General features: G+C 41.7%; 1 protein-coding gene across 1 annotated transcript in view; it reads left to right on the top strand.

Annotated features, from left to right (window-relative positions):
• Nucleotides 1-2,090: 2,090 nt before the first annotated feature.
• LOC133130737 (anoctamin-1-like) overlaps nt 2,091-24,701 on the top strand; it is a 73,295-nt gene continuing 50,684 nt past the window's right edge. Inside the window, exons 1-2 of the mRNA XM_061245544.1 lie at nt 2,091-2,274; nt 8,592-8,687. Coding sequence (XP_061101528.1) covers nt 2,115-2,274; nt 8,592-8,687 — 256 coding nt within the window. The 5' untranslated portion in view covers nt 2,091-2,114. The remainder of the gene's footprint in view (nt 2,275-8,591; nt 8,688-24,701) is intronic.

Below are 24,701 nucleotides of genomic sequence, written 5' to 3'. Positions count from 1 at the left end.
TAACCGTTCCGGATGTGATTGTGTTACGGCTGTAAAGAGCAACACTTATGCCCTTACTTTCACTTTTCTATCATGTGTCTTCGTATGTGAACTAATATTAAGATCTCTTAAGCAAATGGATTTGCATTGACAATAAATGGTATATATCTTTGCTTTGCATTTGGTCCTCATAGTTGCGGTCAAAGGCCTAATGGGATCAAGTAAATTGTAAAGAGCATGGGACTGAAAGGACCAAGGCTGAGGAAGGCGCTGAGGGAGCCTTGGACAGGGAGGAGGAAGGACAAGGTGTGGGGAAGGTAAGGGTCCTAGGGTGAACTGCAGGCGGCGGCAGGGAGACGGGAGGAGGAGCAGCCTTGCCAACTGCAGGTGCACAGCCAACCACTATGAGCATCAGGACGAGATGCCCAGCCATGAACCCACAACTGAAGCAAGGCAAGAGCAGAGACTACCAACTCCATGCACCAAAATCAAGTGGCCCAAAGCCAACAAAAAGGATGCCTGGAGAAACCTGGATGAGAATCTGCACACAATCCTGGAAAGGTCACCACAAGGCAGAGCAACAACCAAGCTGAACCTCTTTTGGTAGCATCATCTATGAGGAAGGCCAGGAGAGATTTGCTTGTTTTTGCTGATTTGGAAGTTGGCGATCAAGATATGCAACTACTTTGGCAGCTTTTATGTTAGCTATACCACACAGGAGGCTACAACTAGTTGGCATCAGCTTGAGAAAGGCATAGAGATGGGTTTCTCAATCTCTCCTATCCTCTTTACTGCCGTCTTCAAAATCATCCTGGTCGGTGGGAGACAGATGTGTAAGAGGAGTAAGATCACAGTCAGGTCAAAGACTGGCAGCCTTGCGGAGCTATATGGATGATGGAACAAGCCTTCTCCAAACAGCAGCTCACACTGTCTGGCTCCTAGGAGAAAGAATCCACTGCTGGTGGAACAACCTGTTCGAAGCTTGGGAGGCCGTACACAGCCGATCTGCCTGACAAACACGCAGAGATGTGACCAAGTCCCTCTTATCCAAGTCACAAGTAAGTCTCAAGTCATTTGGTCCAAGTCTCAAGCAAGTCCCAAGTATTTTTTTCTTGGGCAAGTCAAGTCAAGTCAAGTCACAGGTTATGTCAAGTCAAGTCAAGTCGAGTCCTTGGTTACGGCAAGTCAAGTCCCAAGTCGAGTCACTCCCGCAATGGTGACACAACAATAGCTTTTGCTGGTTTACTTCATGCGCTCATACATGGCAGTTGGTGGCAGTTCGAACTGTCAAAAGTGTGACTGTAGCCAGGTCAATATTTTTGCTGGGTACTCGGTATGTCCAGCCTTATAAGTCCAAAGTCCCTGGTTACTTTTTCATAGTTTCAATGGATTTTGACAATAGGCATGTCAGACTTCAATCATGTTAACGCTCTCGAGCGTGCGTCAAAGTTTAGGTAGCAAATAACAGTGCTGTATCCTTCTGACGTCATTTACATAGCTACAGAACTGTCCGATCACGCCGAATCACTGATAGAAACAAGATGAATTAATGACGATTCAGAAAATGTATAACTTTTAAAGATTTAAATAAATCCTATGGTGGGACTTTTGCCATTTATGGACGGTACGACAGAAAATTCCGGTGCCGTCGAACTTAATCGAATGCTTTTATTTATATCGTTCGAATGACCAAGTGCCGTTAAAAAGCAAATTGTATGGCTTTGTGCTATTCGCGTATGCTAGCTACATCATGCTAACATCGTACAGGGACCAGTAAAGGCTTAGAACACACTAGCACTTATAGTTATTGTAAGTTTGATCACCTCTACTGTAAAGTAAAAAAGTGGACAAATTACGTTTTCTGTGAGAAATCTATTGGCGAGCTCACGTGCACACACAGCGGTCTACATTCTAAAGCTCCATTTTGCCCTCCCTACTAACTAATATCACCTGCGCCTATTTAGGAATTAGTCTGTTTGTTGTTTGCAACTGAGAGAGGGTGAGTCAGGGTGCCGATATTTCTGTTGACCACTAAACGGTAACACTAACATCTAAGTCCAAATGCAATACCATCTATGCAGAGCAATGTTTTGTCGTAGTATCAATAAACACTCTTTAACTGCAGCTACGGACTCATGCTCGTTCCTTGGACTCGTGTCGGACAGATCTCCCTGTACTCGCCCTCTCAGCGGCTTATAGTTGGTTTTGATAGTCGCATTACAGCCACTAAATTAATCAGCCGTTCCTCCTCCACGACACCGTGTCCTACAGCGCTTTCAAAGCGCGGGGCAGGAGGTAAGTAGAAACGGCTTCTGACAAACGTTTAGTACAAGTTATGTTTATTAAATGTGTTATTTAATGTGCATTTGGTGTCTGTGGTCTGTTTTGGGAGCTGGTAATGGAGAGTATTGGGGGTGCAATTGTGTGGGGGCAGCATCACGGTCGGGTGCTGTGGCGGCAACAGAAGGACACACGAATAAGAAGTAATGCTCACTGAGCATACCCACAGTGTTCAGACTAAAATAGGCGGTAACTTTTTGAAGCAACAAGGATTCCGATCAGAGAGTAGAGTAGCAGTCAATACAAACTAATTTATCCCAATGTATGGGATGTCCCGGCTAATACGGGATAGTTGGTAACTCTTGGCGGCGTTCCAGGACTTTTTTTTCTCCCCCTGACGCGACGGAACAGCAGCCTCTTTTTGTATCGGGACCTCCTGATTTACAAACTAAGCACTGGTTATTTCATTTTATCTGGCTAACGTTAGCTAACATGAGCCACCCCTCACACTTACCGATCCGAATGAGTCCTCAAATGACGAACAAAGTTTGATGTTGTATTCTGGCTGTCATCGTTGTTGAGCAGGTCTTGCATTCAGCAGTTCGTTTTTTTTCCATCACATTTGAAATTTTTAAATCCAAAAGTGATGACTCTTGGCACAGTCGCGGTCGCCATGATCAGATCACATTCACATGAAAGGGCAGTCATCCAATCATGACCATGCCATTCCCAGTGTACGCGCTCGCATACCGGTAACCTTGACAACTTGAACATTTGAATAATATTTAAACTGAAAACAAAATGAACACAAACAAGTCATTCGAGTCATCATGTCTCAAGTCACATCAAGTCTCAAGTCTTTAACTTCCAAGTCCAAGTCGAGTCTCAAGTAAATTATTTTCTGTCAAGTCAAGTTGCAAGTCGTCAAAAAGGTGACTCGAGTCGACTCGAGTCCGTGTCACAATGACTCGAGTCCACATCTCTGCAAACACGTGGCTAATGCAGTCATGAAACAGCTCTCTGAAGGTCTGGAAAGAATAGATCGTAGTCACCTCCCAGAGAAGTTTAAGGTCTGGTACAATCGGTTCACCCTATAACAACGTCTGATGAAGCCCCTGAAAATGTGTGAGATCACTACAACCACAGCACTGAGGACGGACATCAAAACTAACTAAATCAGCAAATGGCTGGGCCTACCTCTGTTTGGAAGGAATATCCTGCAGTTGCCACTGAAGTCGATTAACCTGGGCTACAGAAAGGAGAAGGCCTGTGTTAGAGCTGAGAGACGGATCTGTCTGTACAGAACACAAAGCCCCCCGTTCAAACCAGTTGCAAGTGGAGGGCCGAACATGCAGTCGATCAGGCCATCAGCAAACTTAAAAACCAAGGGATTGTCGGTAAAACACAGTCAGGGAGAGATGGCTTGGGGTGGGGAACAGCTCCCAAGATGTGGTCCAAAGCCACAAAAAAGGAGAGGAAAGACCTTGTGATCTCGGAAGTTTTCAGGACCGAAGAGGAGCAATACAAGATCAAAGCGATCAGGCAAGCACCAACAAGAAAGCTGGTCAACATGGGAAGGTATGGTCAACAGGATCATAAGTTGAACTGACGTGTGGAAGATGCCTCAAGCCAGGCTGAGTTTCCTCTTTAGGCCCACTTATGACACTGTCCCAAGCCCCAGTAGCATGTGCCTGTGGTACGACTCCCGAGGAGAACTACCAACTCTGCAACAAACCAAAGCCTACAGCACATCCTGTCTAATTGCAAGACAGTGCTGACACAAGGTTGGTATGGTTGGTGCCAGAAGCTGGCAGAGATCGTGGAGGCAAGCAGGGTGGAAGCACAGTCCAGCCTCCAGCGCAACCACAGCTGATCCACTTTGTGGCACAAGGAGATGCAGCAGAGACCATCACCCAGGGAGAGAGCACTGTCCTGACACTGGGAAACTTGAGAGTGGACCTTGACCGGCAACTCAAGTTTCCAACAGGGATCACCTCTGGCCAGACATCGTGCTGTGGTCCACCACATCCAGATATGTGGTAATGGCAGAGCTGACAGTCCCATAGGAGGAAGGGATTGAGGCAGCGAATGAAAGGGAGAAGGAAGAGTACTCGCAGCTAGCAGCTGATTGCAGAGAAGCAGGGTGGAGAGCCGTCACCTACCCATTGGAAATTGGATGTAGAGGCTCCATGGGAATATTCACCCAGCATGGGTCTGAAAGGACCAGGGCTGTGGAAGGCACTGAGGGAGCTGGCTGAGGAAGCAGCGAAGGGAGGAAGGACAAGGCATGGTGAAGGCAAGGGTCCTAGGGTCAGCTGCAGGGGGCGGCAGGGAGACGTCCCTGCTGTTGCTCCACCACCACGAGACGCGGCTTCCATGGTTTTAAATAACCACTTATGAATTGAAAAATCACATAAATATTGCAGTATTCCTTGTAAAGGTACAGAACTGTGCAAAAGCCTTAGGCAGAAAAATAATGCAATGAAAAGTTTTAAATATCGAATGTACAATAAAGAGCTGTGAAAAACGAAATCAAATCGATATTTGTTGTGATCTCCCTCCACCTGCATCAATTATCTTAGGTACACTGTCCTGCAGTTTTATAAGAAAATCAGCTGGTAGGTTGCACCGAACAAATTGGAGAACCTGTCATAGCTCTTCTGCAGACTTTGGTTGTCTCGCTTGCTTCAGGCTATCCAGACAGTCTCAATCAAGTTTTTATCTGAAAAGTGGTCTATTATGAAATATGTTACTTTAATTAACGGATTGCAAAAATGCAGTAGAAATTTTTTTGGAAATCTCAAATTCGCTCTTATCGGCTGACACACTAATGCAGTAAACAAAACATATATGAAAAAAAATAATGTATGTGATGCAGAATGCTTGTGTCTCCTGGTACAGTGGATATGTATTAATACTTTGAGAAGAAAAGAGGTGGAGGTCACAGAAATACGGTCTGTGTGTCAGGTTGTTAACAGAGAGCTGAAAAAACATCCTGAAAAAACAACATGTGCCTCAGTCAGTGTTGAACTCATTGTCCTGTGAGTGTGATGTGACACCTTGTGGTTAAAGCACATCACTGTCTTTCTTTGGAACAGGCTGTTCACTGTCACAGGCATAATTTTGGATTGGAAATTACTTTTTACATTGAAGGTGCAGCACTCTTACCCCCCCCCCCCCCCCCCTCCCCCCACCCCAACCACCCACACCGCATCATGGGCATACAGAAATGCTGATTCTGTATGGTCTAGATGCAATTATTTTGAGAGGTGGGTGTTCTGTAACTAATGAAGAACATCATAAGTTTAGCATAAGCGCATACCTAGCCAGCAGACAAGCCTTTGTGCGCACAACCTGAGGCTAATGGTGGGGAGAGGAAACCAAGGGTCTGCATCCTGGTTGTGGGCCTGCACATCAAGCCCTTTTCTTGTGGTCGGGGAGGGTAAGGAAGCCGCAGTGGCAACACAGGCTCTGTCTGGTAATGTGTGAAGTGTGGTTCCAATTACACCAGGAAACGGTTAAACGGCCGCTCCCACTACAAACCACTCCCCCGGCCGTGGAACAAACAGGGCCCTCGTCACAAGACCACATACACTGATGGAATTTAGGAAGAGGGGGCAAGGAGCAAGCGTGCCCTTTTGATCGTGTGACGCTGGCTTACAGAGAGGTAAATGAGCAAGCGACTCCTGAGATTAAACTCGAGGAGGAAGAAATCATCCCCTTAAACAGATGACTGGTCTTGTCCTGTTTTCAATCATTTTCATTGATTTCCTTGCAATAAAGGCTGTCTGAGCTTTAAGAATGTTTAAATGTGACTATTGCCAATATCAATTTGCCATGGATATTCTCTGAGTGTGAGTGCAGAAAACAAAGAGTTCATTCCAATTGCTTATTTTTTTCCCCTCTCTCCTTGTTTTCTTGCTCTTGACCCAGAAATCGATCGAGGTCCGCCAACTTTAAAGACATTTGAACTTTCGGAGCTAGAAATAGAAGTTAGGAACTCCCAAATATTTTCCTTGAGCAAGAAAACATCAGTGCATCCTTTGCGCAAGCTTTTTCTTTATTCCAGAAAGCCAGACATATAAGTGATCAACCTGTGGATCCACCTCTCCCCATCTGCTATGTCTGCAACTGGCGTGGCTTCAAACTAACGTTTGACGAAGAACATTTGCTCTAATTTGGGTTTTCTCAATTTATTTGTCTTCATTTATTATTTACTTGTTTTACTAAATTGATGAAACCTGGCTACACCTGATGCTATTCAGTACTTTGTGAGTACTATTGGTGATCAAGGGAAATAGTTTAAAACTAACCAATAATTAGTTTAATGGGATGTTTTCTACAAACTCGATTTTCCGCCTAACAGCCCCCACTTGTTTATTTACCAGCTTGACACCCTCTAGATAACTCAAAAGTGTACTACTGTATATTGTGCATTGGCTTCATTATTTTAAAAAAGGTTGCTATTTCGCAACCATTGGCATTATAGCGTGTTGAATAGGGAATACATTTTTAATTTCGAAAAATGGTTTCAAAGGAGCAGATTTACCAAAATTGACTTCTGAAAATAAAATATTGTTTTTCATTACAGACAATAATATTTATAACATAATATTTTGTATAGGCGGCACGGATGGTGCAGTAGGTGGCACTGCCGCCTCACAGCAAGGAGGTCCTGGGTTTGAATCCCCATCGGCCGGGGCCTCTCTGTGTGGAGTGCATGTTCTCCCTGTGTCTGCGTGGGTTTCCTCCGGGTACTCCGGTTTCCTCTCACAGTCCAAAGACATGCAGGTTAGGCTGATTGGAGAGTCGAAATTGCCCGTAGGTATGAGTGTGTGAGTGAATGGTGTGTGTGCCCTGTGATGGACTGGTGACCTGTCCAGGGTGTATTCCTGCCTTTCGCCCAATGTATGCTGGGATAGGCTCCAGCCCCCCTGCGACCCTGTTCAGGATTAGCGGGTTCAGATAATGAATGAATGAATGAATATTTCGTATACGTAACAGGTTCGTATACGTTATCTGTAGAACAAGGTTTGTGAAGGTTGATACTGCTGCTTACATTAACCTGTAGGCTGCGCATTATTCAGCCTTGAGGCATAGATTCAAATCATCACCATGTGCTTTTCATTTGAATGTACAACATATTGGTGATAAGGTCATTGAACACCACCTACTGGTGGAAAAGATAATAGCACGCCAAAATAATTGCCTTTCTTTTTTCAAAACAGGGATTCAAAACATTATTAAAAGTGTAGTTTAACATTCACGTATACAGTGAGTGCCATAATTTTTTGGGGCAAATACATATTTTGGATTATTTTGGCTCTGTACTAATCACGCTATTCTGGTGTGGATAAAGGGCAGATTATTTTAATAAGGGTATTTATATTAATGTATGTGTAGAAAGGACAACACTTTTATACATTAGTCAGGTGTGTTGAATTGCGTCCCCAGTGCAGGTGTAAGAGAGTTTTGACTCTTGGTGTTGGATTGCCTTTGACAATATGAGCACAATTGGGATTTGTCAATCTGAGGACGAGAGTTGTGCCAATGAACCATTATGAGGCTGAGAAATAAGAAACAACAGTCAGAGACATTGGCCAAACCTTAGGCTTACTAAAATCAACTGTTTGGAACATCATTATGACGTCCACTGATAAGCTCAGTAATTGCAAAGGGCCTGGTAGGCCAAGGAAGACCTCGACTGTTGATGACCGAACAATTCTCACCATAATGAAGAAAGCCCCCCTGAAACACCTGTCCGACAGATGAGGAACACTCTTCAGGAGCCAGACGTGGACATGTCAGTGACTACTGTTCCCAGACGTCTTCGCAAACAGAAACAGGAGGCTACACTGCAAGATGGGAAACCACAAGTTAGCCGCAAAAACAGTCCGTAGAAGAGCCTGCAGAGTTCTGGAACCAGGTCTTGTGGACCGATGAGACCAAGATTTATATCAGAATAATCAGTATCAGAATAATGACAATAGGAAGGTGTGGAGGCCACAATGAACTGCCCAAGAACATTATGGTGCCTTGAAATGTGCTATGGGTTTGTGTAAAAAAATTCTGTTATTTCTACATTTCTACAAACCAAAGTGTATGAAAATACTCTTACATAAAAGCTGAGAATCATTTAATTACAAATCGAGGAATACACAGCCAAATCAAAACGTAAAAAAAAGTAAAATGCCTTTGTCCTAATGTATTAACATTTTTAATCTTGTGCATCTATTTGGGTTTTCAGTGGAGCAAACATTAGCTCAGTCCATTCTTTCTCCTTTCTTAAGCCGTCTGTTTTGCAGTATGCTGAGATGGTTCTCTTTGTTCAGTTGCAGTCTACTACAGGATGACGGCAACCAAGAGAAGCCCGGGGGCCCACTGTCACCTTAGGCTGTCCATCATCACAACCTCCTGTGACCATACAGGTACTGCCCCACGTCCGTGAGCTTCGTCTGCTTGTTTACGGACTATAGCTACTGGAGAAAAACACAGAGTGCCCTCTAGAAAAAACAAAAGGATAATTTATTACATAGAAGCACACACATTTCAGCAGTCACCTTCTTCAGCATACTGCAATGTGCAAAGAATTTGGTGCTGACCAAACAAATGTTATTATTTATTTGCACAGAAGCAAACATTTAAGAGCAGCAAACAAACTTGAACTTAGGAAAATGTGCATGTGCGAGGAAAGTAAAAAAAAATACAAAATAAAAAAAGCCCAGAAGGGCTTGTACAAGGTACTTGAATTACCTTAAATTACATTGACTAAACCAATTGTCACATACATAACAACAAATGAACATACCATACATTTTTTATATATTATACCATAAATAAAGCACTTAAATAGGCAAACCATATGACATACAGAAAATTGACTGCTTGAAAAACATTGCCATTTAGAGTAATTATATAAGCACCACATAACTCAATATGTCAATTTTGCTATATTTCAATTTTCTATTATTCTATTTAACTGAATTAAGCAGGCAAAGCTATTCCATGACATATGGTGCATTGGTTCTACAGATACTGTTGAGGTATAAAAAAGAAACCAAAGGAATTAATAATGTGCGTTAAGTCTAAAATAGATAAACTACTTCAACAGAGACAGCGCATTCAATAATTTGATGGCATACAAGACATACAAAACATACATATATCAAACTGACTGCAGCTACACCTTTACTGGGTGTATTGCTCTTCTGCAAAAATAAAATATATTATTATTGTTATTAATATACCAATACCAGTAAAGTGAATGAACTGTACTTTACTGGTATTGTCTCTAATGGGATTCAGTGTTGCTACTCAGTATCCAAACAGGAGAATACAGTATGATTGTGTCGCTAGGTATTCTTTATCTAGCTAGTATATCACGCTACACTTCCCAATCACATTTTGGCTTTGTATTTGTTTCTGAAGAGAGAAAAAGAGACTTGGCACTATGATAAAGTGATGACCCTATTTACTTTCCACAAGTACACCAGCTGGTGAAACTAGAAGCAGTATTCTGTCTGGTCAGAGGATGTCACTGTTAAACTGTTAAACGTTCACACTATCCACTCTGTGTAATTGCAGTCTCAACTAAAATAACAATTCAAGCCATGTATGTTTTAATATATAAGACAATGTAAAATCATGTAACATAGAACTTCAAAATACAACTATTTTGCTTCAAAAGAAAACAAAATCATTTTTCTAGTTAACTATTTTGACACTTGCAGATTGCTTTTATGTTTTATGTTGCTTTCTAGTCTGTCTCTGGCCTCTGGGCTTCTCTGACCTCCTGACCCCTCCATTAGTCTTAAGTTATTATTTAAACTCTATGGCATGGACACTATACAATGGCTAAAGCATCAAGTGGTAAACCATCTTTACTTTGGGAGAATCTGTCAGTCAAATCATCTGTGAATGCACAACTATTTTGTTTATAGGGCTACTACCCATTCTTGCCAAACTAATCTTTCATAATTGTTACAACTGCATAAACTGAAAGGAAAGTGAAATAGTGTTGAGGTGCACAGCCACTGGCAGTGCTGGAGGGTTCCATCACAACCTGATCATCAAGTTTTTTTTTTGTCTTTACCTATATACCAGAATGTCATAAACATTTAATTAAAGAGAAGCAAAGGTCTTTTCCATATTGGCTCTAGGACGTGCATTGCAGGGTGTGCCTATGTCTGGTGTAAGACGACACTACTGTTTAGAGAACAGGTTTGAAGGAAACCTACTCTCGGGTTTCGATCGGTGATCGGTGTCAAGTCAATTCAGGTAAATTTTAAACAAAGAAGGGAAACAAATTCACTGCAGCATACACCAACTACATTTCAACAAAGTGATATTTGAGCAGACATTAAGCCTCAATGGCCTGACTAAACCTTTAATTTTGAGGCGCATACAAATATAATTTTCTCAGATGTTCTCTTTGTGTTCTTTGTTGCATTCTTCACTGCTATTCTGAGATTTTGGTCCGAAATGTACATATCCATTTACATAGCCTGATTTTGTTTGTGTAGCTTTGAGCCCAACAATTAATTTAAAATGAGAAGACATGCATATTTTTTGGATTGCCAAAACTTTGTATCGGCAAGACTGATGTCAATACGCATTTGCTCAATTAATTAGTTTGCATACATGCATCTTTTAACTTAACAAAAGATAAGTATTTGGCACAAGCCATAGAATGAAAATAACAATATAAGCATTAAACCTAAAATAATTCAGTATATTCAAGAACCATATGGCTGAATTTGAATGACAGTGGCTCCTATCAACAACTGAAGTCAGAAGTTAATAATAAACTTTACAGTACATTTATATAATGCGGTCCGAATAATGTCTGATTTATCAATACTAAACGTATTACCAAACATTAGATGAAAGTACAAAAGTGGAATGATATTTGAGGAGATAACTTTGAGGGTAATAAGTGCTTTGGGCTTGGAAGTCACAAACAGCACTGTGATTAGAAGATTAACAGGTTTTTATTACTTGGAACTAAGGACTGGGGCTAGAAACCTAATACATGGGAACCACCTCACTGTTTATACCTTTCCCAAGAGGAAATGGAGAATATGATTAGAATGTAATGGCAACATGGTGACTGTAGATGTTTGTTTGTGTTACACCTGATATCTTCCTGATTTGACATTTGGGGCTCTTGGACTCGGTACAACATGGCCCACGCACAAGTGTTGCTGGTAGTTTTAGGCAGACGCCATTGTCATTTTTACATCCAGCAACTATGCTGTGAAAACAACACCTGACCATGAGCCCTTGTGGGTGGGCTGGTCTTAAAATGAGGTACGGGCATGGTAATTGTTGCCATATTGCTGTTTAGATTGCTGTTTGCATGATGACCAACCATAACTTAAGTTATGTCACAGTTTTATTGCTATTTTAAGCTCACAATATTAAAATATCTATAACACACAGGGGGCATAAAAATATCCAGGTTACAGCATAGGACTATTGTGTCTAACAAACATACACAATAGAAATCCATAATGTCATAATTGATGGTCATGATATTGAACTAGACAATCACAGTTATGAGGAGTAAAATTAGACACAGGCACATACTGTATACAGTGTGTGGACTGTCATTCAATGGAGGACTCAGGAAAACACACACTGTCTTTTTCAGTTAATAAAGAGGAGTACTGCACATCAGATTTGCATAAGTTTGCATAAGTCAGGTCCAACATTGTTTGCCGCATAACATTGGCGAAAGTCATGGACGTCTTGGACATAAATTAGGACACATTACAGGACTTTATAAGCCGTAATGGTGCAGTGCATGTCCAATTAGTGCACCGACACCAGCTGAGCAGCCAAGGAGGAGTCAGCTCTCAGAACAGCTGCTTTACCTATAGTGGTCATCGATCACTTTATTAGGTATTTATTGTGCATAATGGTTTATTTGGTTTAACAAAGTCGTAAAAACTCAGTAAATACTGCATTTATTTGTACATTATAAATCACTATCATTATTGATGCATTGCAATATTTGAAATACAGTCCTATGGGATTCACTGTGTATGAGTTGTTGTTGTTTTTTTACACCTGGATAGATTTCACCATTTTTACAGAAAATGTAAACCTATTCTTCTTTCATCACATTTTCCGTGACCATATTTACAAACTTTATGCCAGTAAAACACCAGAGATTCCACCAGTTACTCCAAAACAGAACAAAAGGATTGTAAAGAGAACTAATAAGTAAAAATTCTAAATCAGAAACGAAAACAAATTTACATTACACAATTACTTCAGGTAATCTCAACGGCCTCTCACATGAAAGGGTCTTTTTCCTCAGAGCTAAATCTGTTTTATCAAACCAGCCTAAAGGGACAAATGCAGGTGGGTTTTAAGGGAATGGAAGATGACACTGATTGGTTTATCGCATGTTCGACCAAAGACACACCTATTAATTAATTATGCCACTAAGTCCAGCCCTTTGATCCTTGTGCTTTACTTTGCCCTTGAAATAACCACCTTGAAACTAGAAAAAGCGTCTGACCACGCCCTAAATGGACTTGCGTGCTGCACTGTCGACTATGCTCTAAGACCATAAAGATAGAGCCCTTGGACTGATCAAGGACCAGATTCCACCGGGTTTTATCCTAACCTTATCCAGTATGTGCCGAAGTATCTAGTGATTCCTCGATAAACTCTTCTACTCTGGGACTCTTGGCAGGCTGATTTTCAAACATGTTGTGCTGAATCTTAGTGATGCCTGCCATCAGTAAACAGATGTCTTTCTACAGATGTAAAACGCAGTGCAGTGTTTACAAATGCAGTGAACATGCTGTAGCCCGACGCCCTGAACGTGTCCAGGCACATCAGTACCTTGGAAGCACTACGTCACTGTATCATCCTAGTTTTTCATAATGAATGGCTACAATTGCTTGTTTTGTGCAGTAAATTGTAGGTCTTTCTCTCGGTGTATTATTCAACTAAACCCTCGCAAGCAGTGCGTGAATCTGCTACTTTTCACATAGGGACACCTACCGTAGTTCTGGTATTTCTGTAACTCTGCTCTGAGTAAGCATGCTGCATGTGGCAACCCTGCCACTGTCACTGTCAACTTCTTCAAAAAGACGATATGGTCTTCCCAGCTTAAGCCCTTCAGAATAACTGGAGAACGGTTCTCAGGCTCTTCCTCACCATTTCCGTCCTTCCGGGACCGATTACATCACACAGGCTGGCCGAACACAGCGAATAGGCAGCTGTCTATTTCGTCGAGTGAATTGTTTTCATTAAAATGTTTATGGTCGAAAACAACCCCGGCTGAGTAGCTAGCCTTGCACTCACTGCACTGCTGCTGATTCCCATCGTGTGAGACCCAGGTCAGTGGCCATCGGACCCCTGAAGGCTGCCCGCCCATCCAGCTGGAGTTCATTAAACCTTATGTCCGTTGAGTGACTGTGAGAAAGCGTCTCTACCAACTCTGCAGTGCTTCATGGAGAGTTCTCATCACGCCTGTTTGTCAAGGGGGGGACTGACTGTTTGTTTTAATCATCCTGTGTATCAGGACAGGAAGAGGACAATGTTTGGGAAGTGTTTAATAAACCAAACCTTAGAGAGCAACGGTGTTTTGGTTCATAATTCTCACCATAGCGATGAGGGGAGGGGGTGGGGAGGCACCAGTTTTGTTTGAGAAAGGCTTGCTATCATTTCACTTTTTCATTTTACATATGGATTAGCTTTTTTTAATTATTGTTCTTGGGTTTATTTTTGTTCGGAAAGATGCTGCTATGTACATAGCCATTAGTAAGAAACATTAAATGAGTATCACAGGAAAAACAAGAAGAAATGTACAGCCAGTTGAATCATGAATCATTTTGTAAAATTTGCTAAAATATCTACATGCCCACAGTAAGGATTTTTGCATGCATATATTGCCTTAATGATATCTTTATGTACAACATAGCTGTACCAGAGACCAGAATAAAAGTTCTTTATGAGAGAGGTCAGATTATAAAGGCCAGACTTACAAGCTTACAAGGTGACAGTAATGCAAATAACCACGCATTATAACAGTGATATGCAGAAGAGCATCTCTGAACACACAACGCATCATAACTCTAACTGGATAGGCTACAGCAGTAGAAGTAAAATAAGTCTAATAAATACCTAATAAAGTGATCGATGAGTGTCTATGGATTGCACAACTGCATTCTATAATCCAGGCCCAGGTTTAATAGCTACAAGCACTAGTAAGACATGACATGACCTGTTATTTAGCTGATGCTGTTATCCAAAGTGACTTACAGTTGAGTTACAGGTGATTTATGACTTACAGTTGACTTAGCAGGGGACAAACCCCTGGAGCAATGTGGGGCTAAGGGCCTTGATTAAGGGCCCAACAGCCGTGCGGATCATATTGTGGCTACACTGGGGATTGAACCAACAACCTTGCGGGTACCAGTCATGTACCTTAACCACTACAAAGAAAAATGTAGTTATAATTGCATAAGTACCAGGTATTGTTTTATCAACCAGACTTAAGGCGACATTGTAGGGTGACATTGGCTCAGGCGGAAAGAGCAGTTGTCTGGAACACGGAGGGTTGGTGCTTTGCATAGCAGCCAATCGCCGTTGGTGTGTGAGTGCGTGTATGCATAGGTGAATGAGAAGCATCAATCGTATAGCGCTTTGGATAAAGGCGCTATATAAATGCCAACCATTTACCATTTAAGGCAGCTTGTGGTTTGGCGAGTGAACTCTTGTTGTTTTTTGATGAGATTTTGAGAGCCATAGTTGCAAGCAGATATATGTTCAGGATTATCTTTTGAAATGTCCAAAGAGACCCAAATACACCAGCAAAATAGCACAAAGGAGTCAGAAGAAGTAACCTATAAACTGTGAGCTACAGCTGTCTGACTGGCCCTCTCTGACTGACAGAGGAGGTCACAGCAATAGGACCATGTGACTGGGCAAGCCGAATCAGGGCAGGAGTGAGTGTGTCTGTCCAGATTATCACGTAGCAGACAGCAGCGCTTCCTCAGCCCCGAGATGACGCGAGTCAGCCGGCACAGACGGAGTCGGGTACGAGAGGCGGAGAATTCCGGCGAACGGTGAGCGTCACCGGTGTGGTCGGAGCCGCTGGTCGGCTCGTGAACCCTGGCGCGCCCTCTGCGTCCGTGGGGACGGGATGAACTCTTCGCTGGAACACGCCGTGCGTTCCGATGTTCACGTCCAGCTGCCTCAAAGGTCACCCCACACCACAGGCCCCCGGGGGAGCTCACGCAGAACTTCATAGCGTCCCGGTCGCTGTTGTTATTCTCAATGGCCTAGTGAGGACTTTCAGCCCCCTAAAGAATGAGGTGCCTGATAACGCAGTGTGCCCAGATATTCACTCTGACGTGCCGTGCAGATGTATTCGCGCTGTGAGGCCATTATCGGTGATGGATCAGAAATGATTTTTGACGCAGAAGCTCGGCTGAGCCCTTTGGAATAAGCTGGCTTGCATACGTGTTGTACTGTAGTTATGGACACTGAAGTTTCCACTTCCTGTTTTAGCTTGGTTCCACTCCAACCAAAATCTCTTCTGCTTTGCACTTACCCCTTACCCCCACCCCCCTTCTCATATTGTCATTGGATGCTCTTATGCAAATTGTCATTGGCTACTGAGGGAGGGGATATCTTGCTATAATAAGATCAGTTGGTTATCCTTCTGTTCAAGGGATGACTGTCATAAACAAGTATCCCACGCCACCAGTTCAGACTACAGATGTTTTGTATTCACTGTAAAACTAATTAGTCATTTATATATAGCATCCTGCTATTCCCAGGAACTAAAAACAGACTGGTAAAAAACAAACGGCATTGTGGGGGCAGTGGCTGTCCGACATAACACTGACGGCCACCAGTCACGTTAATTCCGTCAAAGGCTGCATCCTCGGGGGGTTCTGTCAACGTGCAGCCAGCAGCGACTACAGCAGCTATACTGTATACAGCACGGCACCGTCTCATGTACACCAGGGCTCAGGCCATTGCTAAGTGACTTTTCAGGGTCATACTGTTATATGCAGTGCCCTCAAATTATAGTACATTACATTACATTGCATTACATTATTGGCATTTGGCAGACGCTCTTATATATTCTCTCTACCATAGTATTCTCTACCATTCTTTTTGCTGTATACTTAAGGCATTTGGGGCGACATGGCTCAGGCAGTAAGTTGTCTGGCAGTCGGAGGGTTGCCGGTTCGATCCCCCGCCCGGGCTGTGTCGAAGTGTCCCTGAGCAAGACACCTAACGCCCAAATGCTCCTGACAAGCTGGTCGGGGCCTTGCATGGCGGCCAACCGCCGTCGGTGTGTGTGTGTGAGTGTGTGTATGAATGGGTGAATGGAGAAGCATCAATTGTACAGTGCTTTGGATAAAGGCGCTATATAAATGTCTGCCATTTACCATTTACCATTTGAAGTTAAGATAAAAATATGAATATAGGACAAATCTACAGCCAGTTTTTATTTCATTATACAGTATTTGCATGCGTATATCATTTTACAGCAATGGTGATTTTGAGTCTGCTTAAATTGTTGACTGATGAAGTTATGCAAGTCAAGACAATAAAGTAATATTTGGTGGCATAGTCATTAAATGCAATGCCTGCATCAAGTTTATAACCCACACATAACAGAGCAGTGAGCATCTTTGCTTTCTTCTGTCGATATTGCATTTGGAGCCAGAAAGCATGCACCATAGTGAAGACCAGAGAACTAATTATGGTAATATGGTATTATTGTAAAACAACACATTTGTAAGCCGAGATAAATTCATTAAAACAGAAAATTAGAAATTTCATATATGAAGGACAGCAGGTTTGTAAGTCTTGGGAAATAAAGAAACCTCCAGTGAACTCAGAAATGACCACCTGTCAGCCAAGCAGGACAACTGTGGTTTATAACAGATTAATCCCAAGGGCTGTGAATAAATACCCTAAAACCAAGGTCAGTGATATCACCAGCAGTCCCCAGAGGGCAGGGATAAAAATATCACAAGCCAACATCGGCAAAAGACTTAGAGAGCAGACTTACACGGGGGCTACATTGCAAGATGTCAACCTCTCATTGGCAGCAAAAATCGAAAAGGCCAGATTAGAATTCACAATTCGGACGTATAGCACAGTTTTATGGGCAAATGAGACCAAAATAAACCTTCACCAAAGCGATGGAAAGCCATAAGTGTGGAGACAGGAAGGAACAGTCCGTGATCCAAATAACCCCCCGCCCCCTCATCTGTGAAATATGGAGGGGGTAGTGACTGGAACAGGCTCACTCATGGCTTCTGGAACAGGCGGACTCATCTTTATTGATGATGTAGCAACGGATGGATGGATGGATTTGGAAGTGTCCAGACTTCAGACAGATTTTGGCTACGTAGTGCCTCAAAGACATTCCTCCAAGCTCATCATCTGGTGCCTCATCCTGCAGCAAGACAATGACCCTGAGCACACTGCCTCTGCCGTCCAAGCATTCATCAATGGGAAACGGGGGAAAATAGCTTTCGACTGGCAGGGTCAGTCACCTGATCTCAATCCAACCGAGATTGAAGAGACTGAAGATAGAAACAAAACAAAGTTCAGTTGAAAGTGGTTGCAGTGAAAGCCTGAAAAGGCATTTCCTAAGAAGATACTAAATGTTTGATGTTAGTGGGTCGTAGACTTCATACTATTGCATATTTGTGCAACCAAATATTTGACTTTATTGTTGTGATTTACTATCAGTTTATTTATTTTTACACAGCCGAAAATGGGGGACTTGACACAAAAACAGTTGTTTCTCTAAAACCATAAATAAAAGATAATTGTCTGTTTTTTTGTCTTTTCATCTCAAATCCAAATGCCTTAACTATATAAATGCATTACCTATATAGCAAAGACAACAAATTTCACTCAACCAACACCATAATTTCGGAGGACACTGTAACATTATTATGGCATCAATAGGGAAAGATATTTGAATTGCCTTTGAGAAACTTGAGTGTCATGTCATTTTGCATGCAAATCTTTTGAAGACTGTGCCATTCATGTAAGGTTGAATATCTAGCGAGTTGATTGTAATCGCAGCGGGTGACCGTCATTGTCAGTTTTTTCTACAGTATGTCTAACCCAGTAGGAAATTATGACATGACCAATATTATACATGCCAATTATATTATATTACATAATTCATTATCTAAACTGACTGTGATAAAAAGTATTGATTGTGCAAGTAACTTGCGTAGCAATAAACTCTCTGAATTGGTCTCTTAATGTGCAACACATAGACCAGTGTGTGGTTTTTATCTAGTCAAATGTATTACTGTGCACCACTAAAGCCGTGTTATCTCCTAGGCTGGGTCGCTCTCCGACGTTTTGACTCACTGTTGTGTTTATATGGGTTTTTCAGTCCTCCTCCAAGCATCCGATGCAGAGGTGTTACTTAACATGACAGGAAGTGGTGTTGGCTGTGGCTGGCCTTTGGGGAGCCATGTTGCATGTGGAGAATAGCCTTTCTCAGAGTCAGGTTTCAGGATGGGAAACCGTTTTTCCGCCAAATGGCCAGGAACTTCCCACGATGCCATTCTCCGGCAGTGTCTTCTGCGGATGACTCATAACTCATCACTCTGTGAGGATCTCTGAGGGTCCGGAGGAACCAAAGTGATTGCACGTTCCCAAATGAGACAATAAAAAAGGACAGGGGGAAATGACAAGCAAAGAAAGTTTGCTATGAATACTGCAGGGAGAACTTCTGAATTCATTATTTTGCAAGTTGACAGCACAGAAATGTCGGAATCTTTGAAAACACTTGAACCCAAGATATTAGCTACTGGGAAAGAAATCGGATTGGGAATATTTATACAACTGATACAAAACAATACTAGTCAATGAAATATGGATGAAAACCATTGAAGGTAGATGAAAATAAATAAGTGTAATGCTGTCTTCCAAGCAGATCAGGCAATGCAGAAGCCTGAAAGTAAGGCTTTGCCTCCTCTCGTGTCAGCGTTCTAACCTTCAACCTCAAAACTGAAGACTCAAGACTGTAACTGGCTGTGAATCTGAAAAATGTACTGTTGTCTTCTTTTGACAGATTTGAGTATCGTTTACCTTTCCACTTCTACAAAAACATGACACAATGCTGGGTGTGCCATCAAAAGCAGCCCTTCAGTCATGTATCTGATGGTGACCAGCCACAGATAACAACAAGGCAGCAAAGTGCAGCAAAGGCAAACAGTGCAGTCTAAGTATTTGGACAGTGGTGCAATTCCTGTTCTCTTGGATCTGTATTCCAGCACATTGGATTTGAAATAAGACAATGAATAGGCGGTGTCAGGGTATTCATATCCGTATGAGGTGATCTGTGTAGTAATGACATCCATTTTTGTACATAAGGAGGTAAAGCGGATGTATTGGGAATGACACTTCCGGTATACTGCTCGGTATATAGCAGCGAAAAGCTAAATATATAAATATATATATATATAAACTATGTAACCTTGAAGTCTGGATTCAAAGTATGCACGCACATGGTTTAAATACATAACTATATGCTGAATACAATGGGGTTTCAGTTCGTAAAAAGGCATAGTGAAGATAGTGACAAAATGTCGATAATTGGACCATCCTAATGCCATCAACATTAATTTATCATCCCGATTAGAAATAGGACGCATTCCTGTAATCACTGGCCTATCGATGGCAACCTGCACCCAATGTCAAGTGCAATTGGGGAAAGAAACCCTCATGGGCACAAATGTGTTGGTATGTCCCATGAGTCTGGCCATCCCAGGATAGATAACGTCATCTTTGTTGTTGTATTTGGTACACAAATCTGACCGTACGCTCGTAACTAAAATAACTCATTTTTTTGAAAAGCGCCAAAAAGCTGCTTAGCGTTAATTTGCGTATGAGCTGGAGTCTTGTAATTTTGTGTTTGTAGAATGATTTAATGCTTCATTTGCTTATATGAAGTTGTTGTTGTTGATGCTGTCTCTGATAAAATCCACTAGCATAGCACTTAGCAGTATACCGGAAATGCCATTCAGCAGGACTTCCGCTTTACCTCCCTATAGTCCCCCATTTTAGGAGACCAAAATTAATTGGGACAGCTTCTCAGCTCCCTTTTCCGATTTGCGGTCCAATCCAGTCTCTTCCTGTGTGTAGGTAAAAGAAAGCTTTCAGTATCTAGTCTTGATTCTTGCCTTTTGTTTGCCTTTGGTGTCTGTTACTGGCATTTCTCAACGCTGTAGCTTTATATTGTGCTGTGGTCAGTTTATGATGCAGGTTAGATCAATTCAGAACACCATTATCTTTGTATTTAACACGGTTTACATCCTGAAAATACATCCTGTATTTTCCAGAAACCAAGTTGAAAGCAGATACAATGTATATAAATGCGTCATAAGTACTATTTCAGGAGTTTGGATGACTGGGAAGTATTTATGGTTTTGGAATACAGTCACTCTGCCCTCCTCCCCCTCCCCCAAATGCCAATTGATGACAGCCTGCTGGATATCTTTCAAGCAGTGCTGCTCTCTTATAGGTATGTCCAATTTGATTTATGTCATTCAGATATTTGATGAGAGATTGATTTTATAAGGATGTGTATTTAATCTGGGCAAGTTGATGCTTTCATCCATCTTCCTTTTATAAAAAAAACAATACACAGCTAATTTAATTCTATTCTTCAGAGATCAACACGCTGGGGTTTTGTGTCACGGAATATGAAACATTAAAAAATCTCATCAGACATTTTAAATAAAAGGGATTTTTTTTTTGTCCTGTGTGTGCAATTAAAGCGTAATTGTGCAATTCTTGCGAGCTGGTAGTCTTCTTTATGTTACCTGTACTGAGTGGGGTAGCAGACCATGCAATTACGGTGCCTAATTTGCTGGTGAGCTTGGGAAAGTTATGAAATGCTATTGCCTCTGGAACTGGAGATATAATGAGATACAAATCATGCCTTTGGGTGTTTCCCAGGTATGCAGAGACAAAGGCGGAACAGGTAGGGGCACATTCAGTCAGATGATGATTTGGAGGCTGCCCCCCTAATCTTCACTTACATACAGTCTACAATACAATACCTACAATACAATATCAATTAAATAAACAAAATATAGTGTGGTATTCTCTTTTTTTTTTGCTCAATGGCATGGGGAAACTTAAACTAAATGATACAGGGAAGAACCAATCGGGCAGGAGTCCTGAATGACCTCAAAGCCTAGTTTAAGATGAAAGGCTCTGGGAATGTGACATTTTGTTAAAATGGGTGGCAAAATCTGAATTATGAATCTAAAAAAAAGGTTTTCTACCCAATTCCATACCCTGTGCCGGGTCAGCGTTTTGCATATGGAAATTAATAAGCTATGTGACCACAGTGACCAATGTTCGTTGGTCCATAGTAACTTTCTCTGGTAGACATGCAGACATAACTAGTTAACATTTGAGTATGGGATTTTCTTTTTTTAGAACTTTTTTACCTTCATTTTTTATGTTTGTAATGTTCATTCAGTTTTAACTAACATCCATTTTTAATTTACTTTTTTGCATTCAGATAATGTAGTCTAACACTTGCTAATCTTGCACACCTACATTGAAGCCAAGCACAGTGATAACATCAGGCTCACCCATCACTCAGTACATGCCCATACACGACTTGGGGGAAAAAAAAAGAAAAAAAATACAGCCACAGGTTGCATTGCTGAAGGTTGCATTGAAGTACGGTTCCTATATTCGCCATTTCTTGCATACTCTTTCTTTTGTCAGTTCCGTGAACTAATGCATATTTATAAGGCTTTGCATCGTAGGCGTACAGTGTTTTTTTTAAATCTCACGCACTGCACGCAGGTATATTGTTAGGAGAAACGTCAACTAAGATGCGCATTTCCTCATTCCTGTTACACTGTCAATCCTTTTGGAAGACAGATTCGTGTGCTGGTTGGTGAACGCACGGTAGGTAGCCTACTGTTCTCTGAAGGCGGCGAGGCTACGCGGTCGCTATGGATTTGTGTTACCTGTAGATTGACTGTACGTCTTACAATCGTTTTACAGGTAAATACCATTTTTTTAATGATGTATCCTAATGTTGTTTGCATGACAGTGCTATTGTTGTTTGTCATCAATATCATTAATGTAATAATTGTTCGCTTCCAATTGTCGGTATGCATGAAAGTATGCATACCGGTATGCATATAGTAGGCTATAGCTTAGTAAGCTGCATGCACCTGTGTGTTTTAATCACCAACTGAAGGTAAGATTGTACCCTTTTATAAAATGGAACGGAGATTAATCGTGTAGACTCGTTATATTAGTGTAGAATGTGTATTGCGGTAGCTATTTTATTTTTGTCGAAGTGTTCAGAAAAGTTGTCTTGCTGAGCTGTGAATTAATCACACCAAGCCACCTGGCATAGTCAGTCGCAAGCATGAACCCGTCTATTGCTGTCAGAAACTGGCTATAAATATAGAAAATGGGAATTTGAAATAAAGTATTGCCTAGAATGCTTACAGTTGGTTTGTGTAGGCTACCAGATGACAATGCTTATAAGGAAACGTTGGGTGCTGGTTGTAAATTCTGACCTGTAGTTGTCACCATTTAAGAACTATCTACTCTTCTTAGGTGGGCTGTATGGAATGCTTGGTGGATGTTTAAAATATCCTCTGGTATAAGGATTCACGAAGCCTAATGTGTTTCTGTGAGTTATTTTTAAACGAAATTTAAGATGGGAAAGACAATAGGAGGTTGATATAGATATGCTCAGTTTTGTCAATTAATTGAGTGAAACAGATAACAAATAGGACAGCTTTCCAGAACATTTTCAAGGTAGCCTTTAAAGCAGATTGTTTAAAAATATTGTTTTAGTATTGTTTCACAACCTCAACTATCATCTTTTAACTAATATGAACACATGTCTAGGCTATGCCGTATGCGAAGGTTGCAGACTATTACGAACATATATGTTTAATAATGTGTAATTTATACTGAATGAAATCCAGACTATAAGGCAAGACCCTGGGGGTGGAAATCGGGGGTTTGGAAATGCCGTTTTGGGGAACCTGGAAGCTTTAGTGCGCTCCAGAGCGCCCTCGTGCGCGGATCTAAATAGCTAGACACACCTGTTGCGAGTATTCTTCTCTCAGTGATTTGTGGAAATTAGATCCGTAAATTTAAAGTCTAGATAATAGTATGCAAAGAGATCGCATTACTCTGCTGAAAATCCAGCTGTTACCAGCTTGAAATGACCAACTACCAGCTGTTTCAAGTTTGAGCTGGTCAAACCATGTTGAGCGTGGAGCTGGTCTGAACTGGTCAACCAGTTTGGTTGCATTTGTGAATTAACATTTCCACTGGTGATAACACAGTAGGCTACAGGCTATTATACGCGTTTTGAAAGTCCTGGCGCCTATTCAGACTGAGTTGTAAGCGAGCTTCCCAAAAATGTGATGCGTGGCAAGTTTTCAAAGTATCCCATACACCTGGCTTCCACATGCTTTCCCTCAGCGTTGTTACGTGATATAGTGATCGAACCGTTGATAAATGCCGATTCCATAGCAAGGTTGTCAAAGGGCTACTAATCCTGCAGCACGGCAAACATGTGATATTCGTTAGTTTTCATTGCACGCTTCACTTGTCTCGGTCACCCTTGAGCCGCTGCGCAAAGCAAAGCTGCAATCTGAAACATGCTTTCAGCACGCCTTTGATATATTCTGATTTGTTAATTGTACTGACACTAAGACTGGAGACTCCATAGCCTAACTACGAATCATGTTAACACATCCCAAATAAGGCCCCATACCTAGTTGAGAGTGATACATATCTTGAAATATCCCAGCAATGAGATGTCCCAATAATGATAATAATAATAACAATAACGAATCCAATAATAATGAGAAAAAAAGGAAGAACATAATATGTTATAAATAAGCATATTGCGCCACACACAAAACGCCTATTCCTTTCATTGACAGCAAACCCTTGATATAGGTTAAATTAACACAATGCCAATACGTATTCAGGCAGCAGTGTGATTTATGCCAATGGGATTAACACATTTCTCAAATACACGTTATCGTTTTGATTCGGCTGCCCCCAGCAACCTGTTGTGACTATTTATAAACGTCACATGGGGTCTTTGTTTCGTGCTGTGTGTCCTAGCCTACTGTAATGTTGCTTTGCATAAGCCTGCAGTAACATTAGCTGTCGACTGTCGTATGTCCCCTTAGTTGATGTAGCTGATCCTACCGCACCGCCTCTTGTAACGTCTTAAGGTTCTTTCTCGTCGCTGTGTTTCACGCAGTATTTTAGTGCTGTAAAAGGAACCGAATTGTTGTAGTCCCCTTTCAAAAGCCTGACTAGCTGCATTTCAGTGAAAAATGGGAAAGACGTTTTCCTTTTTTTATGTAGGCTACGCAGTGTCAGCCCAGTAGGAGTGGGCGATGCTC

This window comes from Conger conger, chromosome 6, assembly GCF_963514075.1.
Source record: "Conger conger chromosome 6, fConCon1.1, whole genome shotgun sequence".
NCBI classification, from domain to species: domain Eukaryota; kingdom Metazoa; phylum Chordata; class Actinopteri; order Anguilliformes; family Congridae; genus Conger; species Conger conger.
The sequence above is the reverse complement of the archived record's forward strand: the minus strand, read 5'-3'. Positions and strand labels throughout refer to the sequence as shown.